At 32.0% G+C, this 17104-nt stretch overlaps 1 protein-coding gene across 1 annotated transcript; it reads right to left on the reverse strand.

Annotated features, from left to right (window-relative positions):
• Nucleotides 360-2120, reverse strand: LOC107643021 (protein ODORANT1). The gene is made up of 2 exons (XM_016346557.2): nt 1794-2120; nt 360-1342 (listed from the first exon to the last, which is right to left on the reverse strand). Exons 1-2 carry the CDS (start codon nt 2054-2056, stop codon nt 823-825), a joined length of 783 nt encoding a protein of 260 aa, XP_016202043.1. The 5' UTR covers nt 2057-2120; the 3' UTR covers nt 360-822.

Here is a 17104-nt window from a genome sequence, read left to right on the forward strand (position 1 = left end):
ATTAATATGTGTCCTAAAGACATATGATAAGTTTATCACTAATAAAAAAATTTAAATATTTTTATTAATAAATACAAAATAAATACATTAAAAATTTAAATTTTGTATATTTTCAACAATTTTTTTTTTAATTTGTAATCTTAGCAGGTACTCTTAAATCTTAATAGATAAATTCTTAAAAAAAATTCACGTTTCAACAATTAACACAATTAAAATGAAAGTATGACATTAACCACTACTTTATTTAGGTTTAAATGCCGATGGTAACTGCTTAATCATGCATGTTCATCTCAGAGTTCTCCCTGTCTAGCCATGAGGATGTGAAATAAACAAAGAAATGGAAAGAAAAAACAGCAAAATTTATAACCGCAATAAAAACAAGATTTACCATTATATCTGCTTCAAGGTCAACATCCATGTACAATAGGTTTTATAACCGCAAAAAGCAACACACAGTTTGCAGTTCACAGTTCCCAGATTTTGTCCCTAAACCTAACAGAGACACAAATGATTACAGCATTTTTAAAATTACAAGCAATGCGGCATTGGGGGGATTTGGTTTGCTATCACTTTTGCATTTTGGTTGGCGAGGAACCTCATTAAGAGTAAAGGTTCACGTCCACCTTCCTAGAATATTCCGGAACATACAATAGTAAATTTCAACTTCACTTTAGTTTAAAACCATGGTATATATTTACGTATTTATGTACGTATATATAGATTGTATTTTAATTAAAAGGTTATATCTGTTATATATATATGTTCACCTTCTTAAACATACACAGGTCACTCATCACCGTACTCCATGTATATCCTAAAATGCTAATGCCATTTTGTTTCCTCTGTTTCCAGAGTTTGGAGAGCATTTGACTCAGTCTCATTGAAACAGTTAAAACCAAAGTCATGAATGCCAAAGTCTTGACAGTCCAATAACCAAGATGTAGGAGTAGTATCCCATAATGCATCAATGAGTGGAGTATCATCAAGCCACAAGCTGTTCAATATTAGAGATTCATCCCCATCCCCCGATGCAGAACAAGAGTTTTCAGTTGGTGGTGACGAACTCGACGAGTTCTCCTGCTGTGAATTGATGGGAACCGGTACCCCATTATTATCGTTGTTGTTATCAACAGTTTCCCTGAGCTGTTGTTGAGGTTGTGGCAATTGCTCTGCTGATTCGGATGAAGATGATGATGATGAAACTAGTTGTTGCTTATCAAGAGGTTCATGAGTAACAGGGTCAATACCCATCTTAAGGAGCTTTTTCTTGATGTGTGTGTTCCAATGATTCTTAATCTCATTATCTGTCCTTCCTGGTAACCTTGAAGCTATCTTAGACCACCTGAGACAAAGAAACTTTACCATAAGTAGTTAAGTAAGCTTTAGGGTGCGTTTGGAATGGAGATTAGGAAACAGAGACTTAGAATCTGAGATTAAATTAAGTTTTTATATTATGTTTTTGTGTAAAATATATTGAATTATATCTAAATATTATGTTTAGTTTAAGATAAATATAAAAATTAAAGAATAAATTTAAAATTTAAAAAATTAAATAAGAATATTATTAAAATTTCAATTTTCAATCTTAAAAATTTCAGTGTTTTCTATATTGAAAGGACTAAATTTTGTGTCCCAATACCAAAATTTTAATTTTAGTAAACAAACACTACCTATGTGTTTTGGGCCTTCCTTATTTCTTGCTTTGCATCCAAAGATAAGTATTCATATATATAAAGTTAATCTTGTGTATAGCAAAAACAAGGGAAAAAGTGTTGGAATAAGATTGTATGTACCTGTTGCCAAGACGGGCATGGAGATCGATGACAAGTTGCTCCTCAGAATGAGTGAGGAGGCCTCTCTTCAAGTCAGGGCGAAGATAATTGGTCCAACGAAGACGACAGCTCTTTCCACAACGCTTAAGGCCTGCAAGCTTAGGCACAGTTCTCCAACAGCACTGTCCATTGCTCATGATGAAGTTCATAAGCTTCTTATCTTCTTCACTTGTCCATGGACCTTTCTTCACCCCAACTTTGTCACAGCATGGTTGTCTCCCCATACTGCTATACCAACACACTACTTTCTTAACTTTGATTGCTCCAATAACCCAATTGCCCCACACCCACCTATATATATAACAAAAATTAAAAGGAGGCAGAGACCAATTGGGGGCCACCAATAGGTTCTGAAAGCCACCTTGGAACTAATATATATATTTAAGGGGTGTTCTCGTGTTTATTATATATATATATGACGCTGACCCAAAGACACACCTACATGTGTTATATCATCCCAAACAACTCTTAGAGACGAAAATGATTTATCTTTTTCCCATCTCCCTTTACTGATCCACTCCCCTGATTCAAATCTTACTCAACCATTTCGTCATCACCACGTATATGTGTCGCTAATTTATTGATGGAGTAGGGTAAGAGATGATGAAAAATAATACTTGTGTAACTCTTTTTCTCTTTTTGTTTAAATATAAAGTATATGTAAATTAAGGTTTGCTTTCAAAGTGAGTGGGAGTCATCATACATTGTTTGATTAGGATTACAAAGTAGAGATGGCCATCGTATCATTAGTTCATTACTACTAACACAAGTCTTTGATGTAATGGATATGTAAAGATGTCTATGGCTTAAAATTTGATGTGCTTGAAGAAGGTTGATCAAGATCATTGTCGTGTGTAGTATACGGTGTGTGTGGGACAAGTAGCTGCGCCAGGTGTGAAAATGTTAAAGCATTTGAAGATCTTTATCTATTTGACATTATTGGTGTTATTTTGAATGGACAATAATGATCTATTGAGTTTCGGTGGCCACAATTTTGATTTGATTTTCCTCTCACAAATAACCATTCCTAGCCCGCTCGCTGACTTTTGTTTTTCCTATGCCCCTGTTTATAATGAATCATAATCTCATTAATGCATTTGGTAGAAAGAAAGATATAATACAGAGGGGACATGCATGCCTAATAATATGACTCAATTCAAGGGTTAAGAAAATATTCGTCAAGGCTTAATTAGGACTACAGGGAATATGATGTTCCAGGGATAAAACAGTACAATGACAGCACCGCTCATTAATTGAAGCAAAATATAAGTAGTTATTAATTATTACAGATGGATATTTATCTAACTAATAGAAAAAGATTAAACAATTTCTTTCACAAATCTTCTGTTACACTGCTATATTTTATATATGATGCTCTATGGCTCACTCCACTGCTGGACAAGTATAATAAGGATGCGTGCATGAGTTGGTAAATTAAATCACAATTTTGGTTTAGTATCTTTGGCAAGTACCAAACATGCATGAACCGTAAAGCAGGCTGTGTATTATAAGCTAAGATTATTCCATGCATTGATCAACTATGAGGTTTATATTCAGGGCGTTTTCAAACATTTTTGCCTACCGTAACAAATGAAACAAATTAAATTTTAAAAAAGAAATGGGGGTTGGCAAGGTTATCAACAAGGCCAAGAGCCATTATAATATGGCAGATTGGCAGTAGTATCTTAATTCCGTGCGAAGAATAGATCATATCAAAGTCAAATCTCTTTTATCAAACAACATTGAGGTAGTGATGCATACATACATGTCCTTGTTGTGCATCTGCCATGCGGCTATTTAATTTAACATGTTAATATTTTATTACATGCAGAAGATTAGAATAGGGTAGGTGACAACCCCAATTTTTGGTCTTTGACTTTATAGTCTTCCCCTGCGTCTAAGCTTCAAATATCAAATTATTATATTAAAAAAATGATAAAACTTCTTTGTGGTAATTGGTAGAGGACTCATCGTATATAGCTGATGCAGGGGAGATGTGGTTTTATTTGATTTTGTTATTTTCTCTTATTTTCGTGTGGAAAGCTCTGAAAAGGAGAGGTTATATATACACTCAAACATTTTTTGTAGGTTATTATCACATTTTGAGGTTAAGGCAACTCAAATAGACAAATGCCACATAAATGTATGTTAGCTTTCAAGGCACTGTATTAAGATAGTATATTCTAGCATCATTTTGTTTTAATTTGTGAATTTTTAGAGACCATAATATACATATACTATTAGTATATTAGCTAAAGAGAAAGTGAATATTCAACATAAAAGGATTGGCCTCAGAGAGTACTCAATATGGAAGTTAGGTACAAAGACCAAGGGTGATATATATATATATGTATATGCAGCAATAATATATAATGGTCATATCAATGTATAAGCTAATTATGATTAACACGTTGCTTGCAAGTTGGAGCTGTCTGGAACCATATTACTGTAGCAGTTGTGAGTTCATTATCACACGACCCTTCGCCAAACATCTTCACAATTCTACTCAATTCCTTCCCTTTTAAAATCTCTTTGGCGCACTCATTCTCTTCCCCTTACACCATACAGAATTTAATATTTATGACCAATGTACATGGTAAACAATAATAAGCAAATATTGAGTAATGCCGTCAGTTCTTCTTATTTTATGTATATATAAAAAGAAAGGAAATTATAAAATTCTAACTATATTTTGGGGTAAACGGTATAAAGTCTTATCTCTTCTGTTGTACTGTTGTAAGTTAATCAAATCTTAATTGATTAGACATGTAAGTAATAAGCTTTATAAAAGTTTCGATAATCTTTTTTCTTGATGTGTTGAATCACTCACAGACCATAAATATAAAATATATATAAGTATATAACTTATAAGCCATCACAACAGTGGAATAGCAGGTGGACTGGTTGAAACTAGGACCAAGATACACAACGAATGCAAGAAAGTATAAGATAAATTACTTTAATCCATTTACTTTCACTTTAATGTTTATTAAGAGTATATTCATCCAAGTCAACGAATTATAGTTTAAATGTCTTTATACTCATCTAAGAGGTCGCGAATTCAAGTATTTCTATTTATATTCCAACATGTATTTTATACTAGTGGCTGACTTTGATGGCATGGACGGATCCAGAAATAGTATCTTGAGGGGCCAATAATATATATAAGAGGAATGCTAGGGGACCAGCAACTTTTGTGATTTGTAGCCATCAAATAGCCATCAATGATGGTTTTAATGGTGTGAGATTTTATCCAATGGCTCACATTTCTTTGCTGGTTACATGCTGGCCAGAATTTAATAAAGTTGCTGGCCCCCTAGACTTTTCCTATATATAATATTAAAAAATTATGCAAAAAATTATATAATGTAAAATGCATTACAAAAATATAGTGATAGAGAATATATTTTAAAGTACAAAAAATATATATGTACTTTTTATTAATGAAGTGGTCGATTCCTCGTTTCATAAAATTCATCGATAATAGAATTTGTGTCAAATTTTTCTGCAATTTTCTTTTCAATATAATTAAAAGACAATTAGCAAGAAATTTATCTTTCATTTTGTTTCTGAATTATTCTTCACAATATTCATAGCTGAAAAAGAACTCTCAGTTGTAGTAGTTGAAACAGAAAAAATTAATACCAAATGAATCAAGAAAGACGCTCACAAGAAGAAAAAAATCTACTTTATGAAAATTGAAAAATTTTATTTAATTAAAAAATATTAGTAATAATATCTTTTCATATTTTCTTAATATTGTTACTTACTTTTTAGATATTAGAAATCATTAATATTTAGGTTAGACTGAATTTTTATTTATATTAGACTAAACACTAAATAAATTTAAAAAAAATAAATCATACTTAATAACTTATTACTATTAATCTTTTTTTAAAAAAGATGGGGCCGAAGCCTCCATTCGCCCCCGGTAAGTCGTCCCTGTAAAATTGATGGCTGATTTTAATGTATACGTAGCATAACCCTTTTAATAAAAGTGTTTAAAACTTTTAAAAGGGAAGCATGCAATAAAAAAGATATAACCAAGCATTTCATGGATTCCTTACCAGATCAACCATATCATTGTACGACCACCATTGTCTACTGGCACCAAACAGCAAGTTAGTAAGTTTTAATTTTATTGATGTGTTCAAAGTTCAAACTCTACACTCTACATTATCCACACTATATATATATATATATAGTACTTCAAACTCTACACAGCAATTAAAATCTTCATCAAGCATACACTACACTGCATACAATACCAATTTTGCTACTTAGTATTTTAATAAGGAAAAAATAATAATTATTATACACTGTTAGATCATGTAATTTTGTGTGTATAATGTGGTTAAAAGGATAAAGATTACTCCATGTTATGCGGTTAAACTGAGATTAATGTGGGATTGGAACCCATCCCCATTGGAGTGATATCCATGACAGCTTTAGCTAGCAAACAAAGGCGCCCCTTATATTCTGCTGCCAATACCACAAGACACTGATCTTACCACCAAGGAATCATCATCCTGACTGAACTTCAAAACAAGTGTCCATTTGAAAAGTCACAACTATAACTATGAGTATTTGGTTTAATATTTTATTCAACAAATATATGTTTTATTTTCTTTAATGGCATTTCTTTTTATTTGGCTTGGCTTTTTTTTTTCATCAACTTTTAGTATTTTTTGTATGTACGTTTTTTAAAAGTAATATTAGACTTACTTCAACATTCAATGAAGAATGCTGTTGAAAATTTATAACATACTAATTTATTGTTTACTAATCATATCCTTTTCTTCTTTTATCAAATTTATATTTTAAAAAAAATAAATAAGTTTTATCTTAATTTCATTCATATATTTATATTTACACATCATTCTATATACATAAAAGTACATTTATATCAACGTTCCTTTGGAAACTTAATCCAAACACACACTAAATCTATGTGTTATGTATAGCAATACATCCTCCCAAAAGATATATTAAAGGTGCATGTGCTTGTTCAAATTGAATTCAATTATACACGAAGTAGTTCAAATTCTTCATTAATAAAATAACTTAGTAACTTCCCAATATAAAATAATTGTTAAAATGCATTGTCACCGAAGAATCCCTATGACCTAATACTAACTATTTAAAGAACATAGCTAAAAGTAATTAAGTTATAATGTAAGAAAGTAATTTGCGTAATAAGAGAGTAATGCAGTCGTCATTAAGACAAACATGACTCGAATTAAAAATCTTATATACCACTACTATTTGACGAATTTCAAGGCTAGTTAATTAAACAAACAGATTATTAACTTTGGGATAATGTTCAATTCATTCTCGAAAAATTATTTATTCTTCAAATTATTTTTCTAAAAATTAAATTAGTTAATTGATCTTTAAAAATTATTATCACAAGTCAAATTAATTTTTCTATAAATTAAAAAATAACATATTACATTAAGTGATACGTGATATGATAACAAATTAATGTTATATATTATAAAATAATTGATTGATGTGTCATTATAGAGTTAAATTAATCCCTTAAAATATACAAGACTAATTTAATCTTTAAAAAATTAATTTAAAAAATGAGTGACGAATTTGATTATTATATGATCCTTTTTCTTTTAAATTTTGTTCAATGTGTTAGTGCATCCTCGTGTATTCCTGTGTACATTTGTGAGGTGTTTTCATTTCTTTTCAACACATTGAAGGAGTTGGATTAGAATTTGGACCCATTGGTCCAAAATTTCAACAGCGTAATCTTTGGTGTGACAAGAGCAATTCCCAGAGTGCATTCATGACACAAGGACTTTTGAAACACAAGTGTGTCTATATATACATATTAGAAATTTGGATGATGGTGGGTTGATATGAAAATTTGAAGCACAAGCAAAAAGAACGGGACAAGTGTATTCTAATTGACCAATAAGTATGTCCCACATTAAATAACGTCATTAGGATGGATCAATTTTAGTTCTATTTATATTATATAAAGAAAAAGTTTAGAGATCAACAACTTTATTAAATTTTGATTAGTATGTAATCAGCAAAACAAAAATGAATAATCCTATATTATTAGATGAAATTTCACACTATTAAAAATATTATTAATGACTATTTAATAACTATAAATCACAAAAATTATTGATCACCTAACACTCCTCTTAAAAGTTAACACTAATATTCCTACATAATGAAAAGTTGACAACTTAACATTTTATAATTTTATAGTTTTGTCATATAAATATTATTGTATAAGTATCTATTTTTTCTTTGCATTACCATCCAAATTTAATTATTTTCTATCTATAATGATTCTAATTAAAAATAGTTATAATTACATTTATTTTCTCGTTAATTGTAATTATTAACTCTTAATTAATTACCATCATTAACTACGGATACATATATATTTTCTCTCATTTATTTTAAATCATGATCATCAAATTCATTTTTTTTATCTTTATATTTACTTCTACAGTTTTACTCATTTTTATTATATAAATCAAAATTCACTTCATATATTTTTTTATCTTCTTCTATGTAATTCTATATCTCTTACTCTTTCTCCCTTCCATTATATTCTTGCTAATTTGCACAATTATTTTTATAATCAAATTTTTTTCTTACTTTGGATTTTCTAGAACAATAAAATGTATGTTTTTACAACTTTTTTTTTTTACTTTTGTCTGTCTAANNNATAGTGTTATTCTTATTTTAGAGTATTTAAATATAACCTAAAAAGACAAAAAAAAATAAAGTGAGTAATTAAAAAGAATGAAAATAAAATTGATTATATAAAATTATAACTATAGTAGGTGTACACTACTAAAACTAGCACCAAATTAGTCATCATATAAAATATATAGTGAAACATAAAATTGTTTTGTCGATTTTTAACAAATTGAAAGTGGTTCGATAACTAGTGGTCTGGGAGCAAAATCTATTCCGCTTTTTGAGTACTAATTTTATTAAAGTACATCAAAGAACCTATTCGATGAAACAAAATAAAAGGAATCTGAAAGATAAACAAAATAAACTTTGAAAATAAATTGACTGAAATCGAAAGAAATTGCATTGAATTTAAATAAAGCAGTAAATTGCTTTCGACAAGATCAGAGGACTTTGAAATTGAAAACAAAGTACTAAAACTTAAAAGAAAACAGAAAGAATAAATTTGCTTGAAAGATAAATTTGGATAAATTTTCAGAGAAAATAAAGGTTACAGAAAATGTAAATGTAATTTAAAAATAATGAAAGGAACCCTACAAAAAAATGACTCAAATGCAGACTCAGAAAGTCCCTAGGATGTGAGTGTTTTTTCTGAAGCAAAGTTTCAACCCTTTCTTCATTGGTCTTTCATCTATTTATAAGAATCTTCGACCAATCAGATTTAAGAGTAACTCCCTCGCATGCTACTCTTCGAGTAATTGTTCCCGCTCCTTTTGCCTAACATGAGTAACCACTAAAATAACCTTCAAAATCTTTAATTCTTCAAATGAACACACCAACCAGCTCCTCAACTGAATACGTCAATTAGCTCCTGCTTCACATTCCTTGACAAAACTCTTCTCGATACAAACTTTATTATTTGAAATACAAAATCATTAGATCTTGAATATAGTATTTCTCGAAATTTAATATTTTCGATCAACAAATTGTCCCATTTGGATTAATGTGTTCTTCGATAACATTTTAAAATAAAACACTTAATCCTATCTGCTCTAACTTCACCACAATAATAAATAGATTTGTTTTAAATGAAATTTATTAATTTTCATTTATTTGTGCCCACTCCGACACGTTCCCCACTACTAACAGTTTCTCTTCCTTCCACTTTCCCTTTTCAAAGAAGTTTCTTTATTTCAAAATTTAAAAAATGCAAAATATGAAATGGCAGGGTGCCTCCTTCATTTTTACGCGCCTCCTTCATTTTTACTTAACAAAATTTCCACTATTACTCAACATTAATTTTTCGTCTCTCAACTTTCACCTCTCTTTTTAAAATTTTTTTACTATTTCTGAATCTTCCTACGCAAATTTTTTTCTTCATAGACAAATCAATCATCAGAACTCCCTTCATATATTTATTAATGGTTTCTTCTTCTGCTCCAAAAACCTTATCTGCTCAAGAAAAAAGCAAAGGCCTCATAACCGAAACCTTTGAACAACCTGATTTGCAGGTTTTGAATCGATTCAATGACATTATTATTGAAGATCCCAAGAATCTGCCCAAGAACAAAAGAATTCTTATCCCTTTTTCACTGCCGATGAAAAAACTTGTTGTTTCGTCGGTCCTTTACAAATCTTGCAGCATACCAAAAAGAATGCCCAAGTTTTTTCCAGTGCCAAAGGAGAGGATTTGCTCATCAAGCAGGACCTTTTCATTGCCCCCTTTACTGATCACAAAAAATCCTTCAGAAATAACCCAAAAATCACCCCCGAGGAGATGACTTCCTTGCCTGGTATCAACACCTCAAACCATCAATAGGTTCTGCTTGGAGGGCACAAGGTATCTACAACCTTCTTCGTCTCTCCCATTTCACACCTACCACATATCATTGGATGATTGGGGATGTACTGAGTTTCTGGAATGAAACCACCAATAATTTTTATCTTCCTTGTGGAATGGTGGGACCCACATTATTTGATATTGTCGCAATTACTAGACTTCCAATAAACTGTCCTGAGACTACATTCGGTATAAAACCAACTCGATCATATCAGATAGTTTAAAAGAACTCTTATAGTGATTTCATCAATTACCACATGGGTCACGAAAACGATCCTGTGACTGATAAAGAAAGTGTTGCTTTCTTATACTACTGGCTGAATGCAATTATCTTTTACTCGATGAGTATTCATATGCAGAAATTGTTCCTCCCACTGGCTACCTTACTTCATGAAGGTCACAAATTTAACTTGGCCAAATTGATTTTGAGAAATTTATATGACAAATTAGGGCACTTAGTTGACTGCCTTCGAAACAAATCCTCAATCAATGTGGGTGGTCCTCTTTGGCTTCTACAAATCTGGTTAAATGCTGTTTTTAAAAAATTCATGAAGCAAGATGGGGGCAACGTTTTAGAGAAACAGCATATAAAAGATTTTCGATTAGCTCCTTTTCAACCGAACTTCAAAAACACCACTTCGACTGAAGATCTCTTCTGGGCTATATTTTCATTATTCCACTCTTGCAAAAGCTTCCAGAATGATCGAAGATTTGACGTTCACCCCCTTTTTTACGTCGAAGCTGTAGACCACCTTAGTTCGAATGTCTCATTTTTTTCGACGACGATGATGAAAACGACGTGGCAAGTGCAACTTGGGAAAATTTTCTTGCTGTTCAGGTATTTTCGATAGAAATACCTCAATACAAGAAAGAGCAATTCAAGGTGACTCTCCATTCTCCCCATTATGTTGCAAGACAAATGGGATTTTCTCAAGCTATTCCATCACCTGTCCCTCGAAAACACAATGCTCTTTGTCATTTCAAATTCAAGTTGAAAAAATACATCCAAAGGTATCTCGACATGAACCAGACATATAAAAACAACTATTCCCACTTGTCTTATGTTTGTAGTGCCTTCATCCCTAAGTCTTTCATCGAGGGGTGTAACAATTACTACTCTTAATACAATCTTACCTTGGATAAGATCAAAGAATCTTCAATAAAAACTCTCCAAGTAACTGAGACCTCACCCAAAAAAGCTCCAAAAATAAAAATTGAAGCTTCTATACAACTCAGACAACCAAAACAAAAAGTCCAGAAAATTTCAACCAAAACTTCAAAATCTGTAGAGGTAAACATTCAATCAACTCTTCCTATTTGAACTTCGATAGTCATATATATTTTAATACACCTTATATCTACTGTGCAACTTCTGATTCAGAAGCGATCATCAAGTTAAAGCACTTCTGATGAAAGTCAACAATCATCTCGTTCTAATATTTTTTCTTCATCTTCCAATGGTTCAGACTCAGATGATTCATCAGAGGCCTCTTCATTCCCACATCTTCAACAAAGAAAATCTGTCCAAGTATAATTATTTTCTAATTTAAACATTTCTTTTCAATTTTGAATTGGTTTTACTTACAAACATTTCTATCATGACAAAGGTTGGAAGGGCTACTCAATCTATTCCTTCCTCACCGATTACACAAATCAGCCTAGAACGACAAGGAGAACAACATGAACTAGAACTTCAAGAGTCTCATTCCTCTGCTCAAACAGTCATTTCGGCCAATCCTATCCAGATTATTCTTCATTCCATCAAACATCGAAAAACAAAACCTGGTGGATCTAATTCCTCAATTTTTAAATATTTCTAATCCTTCTTCTCCTATAATTAACACCAATTCAATTATCAACTCTCTAATTCCACAAACTCTCGATTCACCTTTTTGAGAGATCAGAGAGACCATACCTTCTCCAAAAAAAACACCAAGTCCAATAAAACTAACTTAACCATCTTCTTCATAAGGTCCCGAACTTTCGAAAGAGGCTCTCGACATTGTCCCCGAAGTTCAAGATGTAAACTTGGCTAATCTAGTAGCTGTCTTGACCAAAATCACTCAAGAAGAAGAAATTTCTGCCTCGAGTCCAATTACTGAAGATTTACCAACATCAAATCTTCCTAAAAATCTTAAATCCAACACACTCGAGCAATTAACTTCTCTTCTTAGGCTGTTAACCCACACTGCTGATGAATGGGTAGCATAACATAATTTGAACAGCCTTTTATCTAACATCTTGAGTTTTTCTCTTGAATTCCAGATTCCACCTGAACTTTCCTCCATAGTGAGAAGATTTACCAAGGTTTCGAATAATTTTGTTATCACTCAGGATAGAATAAAGGAAGCCAAAGAAATAACAGCAAAGATCGAAATGGAATCAAAAGAAATGGGTGTTGTCTACCAATCGATTCAAAAGTCATACAAAGAGTTTGACTTAAGAATTGCCTAAGATGCTAGTACCCAAGCCTATTTTGACAAGCGAAAAGAAGAACTCAAAAGAGAACTTGCTAGAATTCAAGAGAAGGAAGCTAAATTGGCAGGGCATTATGCTGCAGCACAACAAAAGAAACAAGATCTCTTCAAAAAATTTTGCAAAGTAGAAACTAAACAAGAAGAGATCGGGAGAAGATATGACAGGGCACAAAACGAAGAGCATGATAAAGTCGAAGCTTATTCTACCTTCAATAGTGAAAGAGCTCAACTTCGAATGGAACTCGAGGAGCTATTAGCTCCTCACTTGCCCAAAATTTGGTATATTGTTCGAATTGAATATTTACTTCATCTGTACTTTCTCTAAACACTACTTTCTATACATCGATATTGTTTCAAGTATTTTCCATTTATCGATTTCACTATATTGCTAGAACCAATATCTTTAATACAATATGCATTCCTGAAATACAAATCAATTACCTAAAAAGGTCCTTCCCAATTATGGGACCATTTACCAAAAAATTTCGATTTCTTTTTCATTGGTAAAATAACTTTTAAAACCAACTCTCCCATACTAAAGCACTTCTCTTTTGCTCGACGATTATAACTTTGAGCAATGTTATTCTTCTGATAAATCATATTCTCAAGTGCCAAAATACTTTCTTGATTTAAATCATTCAACTCATCATACATTGCATTCCAATAATCTTCAACCGGTTAATCATCTTGCCTCATTACTCTTAAAGTATTAAGATTAATCTCTAATGACAACACTGCATCATGGCCATATACCAATTTATAAGGAGACGTATTCGTCGACCCTCTAGGTGAATTTCGATAAGCCCACAATACTTGACTCAAAGTCTCATGCCAAGTTCGAGGTTTTTGACCGATTTGCTTCTTAATCAAATTGATCAATATTTTATTCGTTGCCTCAACCTAACCATTTGCTTGTGCATAATATGGAGTTGAAGTTATCATAGTAATATTTTCCGTGGCAGCAAAATTTTTAATACGTTGACCAGTAAACATACTCCCCTGATCAGTACTCAAAGTTTGAGAAATTCCAAATCGATGAATTATGTATTCCTTTATGAAATCAATAATTTCATTTTGCCCTGTCTCTATTAGAGGAATAGCTTCAACCCACCTTGTAAAATAATCAATTGCCACTAGAATAAATTTATGATTTTTCGAAGAAGGTGGGTGTATTATTCTGATCAGGTCCAAAGCTCAACCTCGAAAAGGCCATTGCTTAATAATTGAGTGTAATTCAGAGGCTGAAATCTGTTGTATTACTCCATGTCGCTGGCACTCCTAACATGCTTTCGCATAATCAATACAGTCTTTGATCATAGAAGGCCAATACACTCGATCTCGTCGAAGTACCCATTTCATTTTCATTCCAGCGCGCGTGATGGGCACCACATATTCCTCTATGAACTTCTCTAAGAGCAATATCTTTTTCCAATTGACTTAAACTCCTAGAAAGGCTACCATCGATTCCCTTCTTGTACAATTCATCAACCATCAACAAAAATTCATTGCTTTTAATTTAGTTTTTCGATCCACCCAAATATTGAAAATTTTCAAATATTCAGCAATTAGTTTTCTCCAATCATCATCATCCCATTCGTCCAAAATCAAAGCCTCTTTTTCTTCAATGGGTACCAGAATTTGACAAACTTTTGCCAATTTTTCCAACATCTCAGGGAGTATTTTATATCTCGATGTGATTTAGGCCAACTCATTAGCAATCTCATTTTGAACCATTGGAATGCGAACCAGAGACACTTTTCGAAAAGACACTAACAACTTCCATGCTATCCATAAATACTTTTGTAACTTCTCGTTATTGCACTTAAACTCTTTAGATAGCTGCTTCAAAACCAATTGGGAATCCCCAAAGATTTGAACATCCAATGCTCCTTTACCAACCAAAATTTCTAAACCCAATATCAAGGCCTCATATTCAGTGACATTATTCTAACAAAGATATTTTAATTCAAAAAAAAATTCTGATGGGGAACCTTCCGAAGAAATGATCAAAATTTCAACTCCGGCACCATCTTTGTGTTTTAAACCGTTAAAACATAGTTTCCAACAATCGGAAACTACATCAACTATATCTTTTTCCTGGTCATTGAGATTGTTCGGTCAATTAACTAGAAAATCTACAATGACCTAACCTTTCACAGTCTTGGCTGGCATATATTGCAAATCGAACTCTGTTAAAGCAAGCACCCACTTTTCTAACCGACCTTTTAATATAGGATAAGATAACATATACTTTATCAAATCTGTCTGTGCAATTACTTTCACAATTTTAGCTACCATATAGCATTTCAACTTTGTACAAGTATAGTACAAAGACAAACACAACTTTTCAATAGGAGAATATCTTGTCTCAATATCGGTTAGTACTCTACTTAGATAATAAATAGCTCTTTCACATCCCTCCTCATCATCCTGAGCTAGCATGCATCCAATAGTACTGGTAGAAGCTGCAATATACAACTTTAAAGGCTTATGAGAATGGACCGTTGCCAATACTGGTGCTTTGGACAAGTAAGCTTTGACTAATTCAAATGCTTTTTGGTGACCTTTTGTCCATTCAAATTGAGACTCATCTTTGAGCTTAACCAAAGATGCAAAGATTCAAGTTCGACCAGAAAGATTTGATATAAATTGTCGAAGGTAATTAACCCTCCCAAGAAAAGATTGTACTTCTTTTTTTTACTTAAGAGGAGGCAAATCTAGAATTGCTTTAGCTTTATTTTGATCAATAGCAATTTTCTTTTTTATGAACAATAAACCCAATTTCCTGCAGATATACCGAATGCACACTTCAAAGGATTCATTTTCAACCCTTTTTTTACGCATTGTAATAAATGCATGCCTTGAATCATCGAGGTGTTGATTTATCGAATTTGATTTAACCATAACATCATCAATATAAACTTCCATGAATTTCCCAATAAATTCATCAAAAATGGTATTCATGGCATGTTGGTATGTTGCACCAATATTTTTTAAAACAAAAGGCATTACTACCCATTCATATGTCCCTAATGCCTCAGGACATCGAAAGACAGTTTTCGATACATCATCCTCAGCAATGAAGATTTTGTTATATCCCGAATAACCGTCCATATATAAAACTTAAGATTTCATTGCCTGCTGCAGAATCGATCAACATATCCGCTATGCGCATAAAATATTCATCTTTTGGAGTTGCATTATTTAAATCTCGAAAATCAATACATACTTGCAGCTTTCCATTATTTTTCATTACTGGAACAATATTCGAAACCATTCAACATAACAAGTGGTTCGAATAAATTTTGCTTTAATCAATTGCTCAATTTCCTCTTTAATTTTCTGATTGATTTCAGGAGCAAAACGTCGAGGAGTTTGCTTCACAGGTCGAGCAAATAGTTTCAATGCCAATTGATGTTCTACAAGAGAACGATCGAGACCAGGCATCTCATGATAATCCCAAACAAAACAATCTTTATATTCAAGTAAAAGAATTAACAACTATGCTCGAAGTGGTTCATCAAGATTCTTAAAAACATAAGTAAGTCGAACATCATCATCAGATCCTATATTAATTTCTTTAAGAGGATATTGTGATTCGAAACCTTTTATAACGTCATCATCTTTTACTGAATATTTCTCAAAACCCAAAGGCTCCAAATTATAAATACAATCAAAGGATAAATCAATAGGCTCATTTGAAATAAAACAAACTTTATTATCAACCAGATCAACAATTGAATCATTTTCAGTACAATGGGCTTTGGCTATATCAATAGTAGCCTGATTGATAATACTATCATGAATAGAAACACAATATGAACTTAAACCGTGACTAAATTCGATTGAAGGAATCGAATCTGTCCTACTAACTGAAAAAATTGAATTGAAATTCCTACATGATTCAAATTCATCAGAAGAATCATCTTTATTTTCAACGGAATGAAAATTACTTATATATTTATTTAAAGTTACCAGGTAATTCAAGGCATTTTGTTCATCTGCCATGGAGAGATGTCTTTGAATCACCTCCTACGCATATTAACAATCCCAACCAGTCGGAGAAAAATCAAGTTGTGGATGATGGAGCCTCACATTCAGACCCTCTGAAGTCAAGAAGCAACCTTCACAATTGTATGAATTGAGTACCCTGTCGACATTTAAAGGCTTTAATTTATCATTATACACCTTAAAATCGACATGTAGCTGTTCAACATACAAAGTGAAATCAGCCTTGATCACTTCAGGTTTCCCTTCACCCGTCCACAAAAGGACACTTT

This window comes from Arachis ipaensis, chromosome B05, assembly GCF_000816755.2.
Source record: "Arachis ipaensis cultivar K30076 chromosome B05, Araip1.1, whole genome shotgun sequence".
NCBI classification, from domain to species: domain Eukaryota; kingdom Viridiplantae; phylum Streptophyta; class Magnoliopsida; order Fabales; family Fabaceae; genus Arachis; species Arachis ipaensis.

Excerpts from the sequence above, each read along its gene's own strand:
- LOC107643021 (XM_016346557.2), bottom strand. The coding sequence starts at position 2,056 with ATGGGGAGACAACCATGCTGTGACAAAGTTGGGGTGAAGAAAGGTCCA. Across the intron at positions 1,343-1,793 it reads CATGCCCGTCTTGGCAACAG|GTGGTCTAAGATAGCTTCAA; the intron begins GTACATACAATC and ends TCTTTGTCTCAG.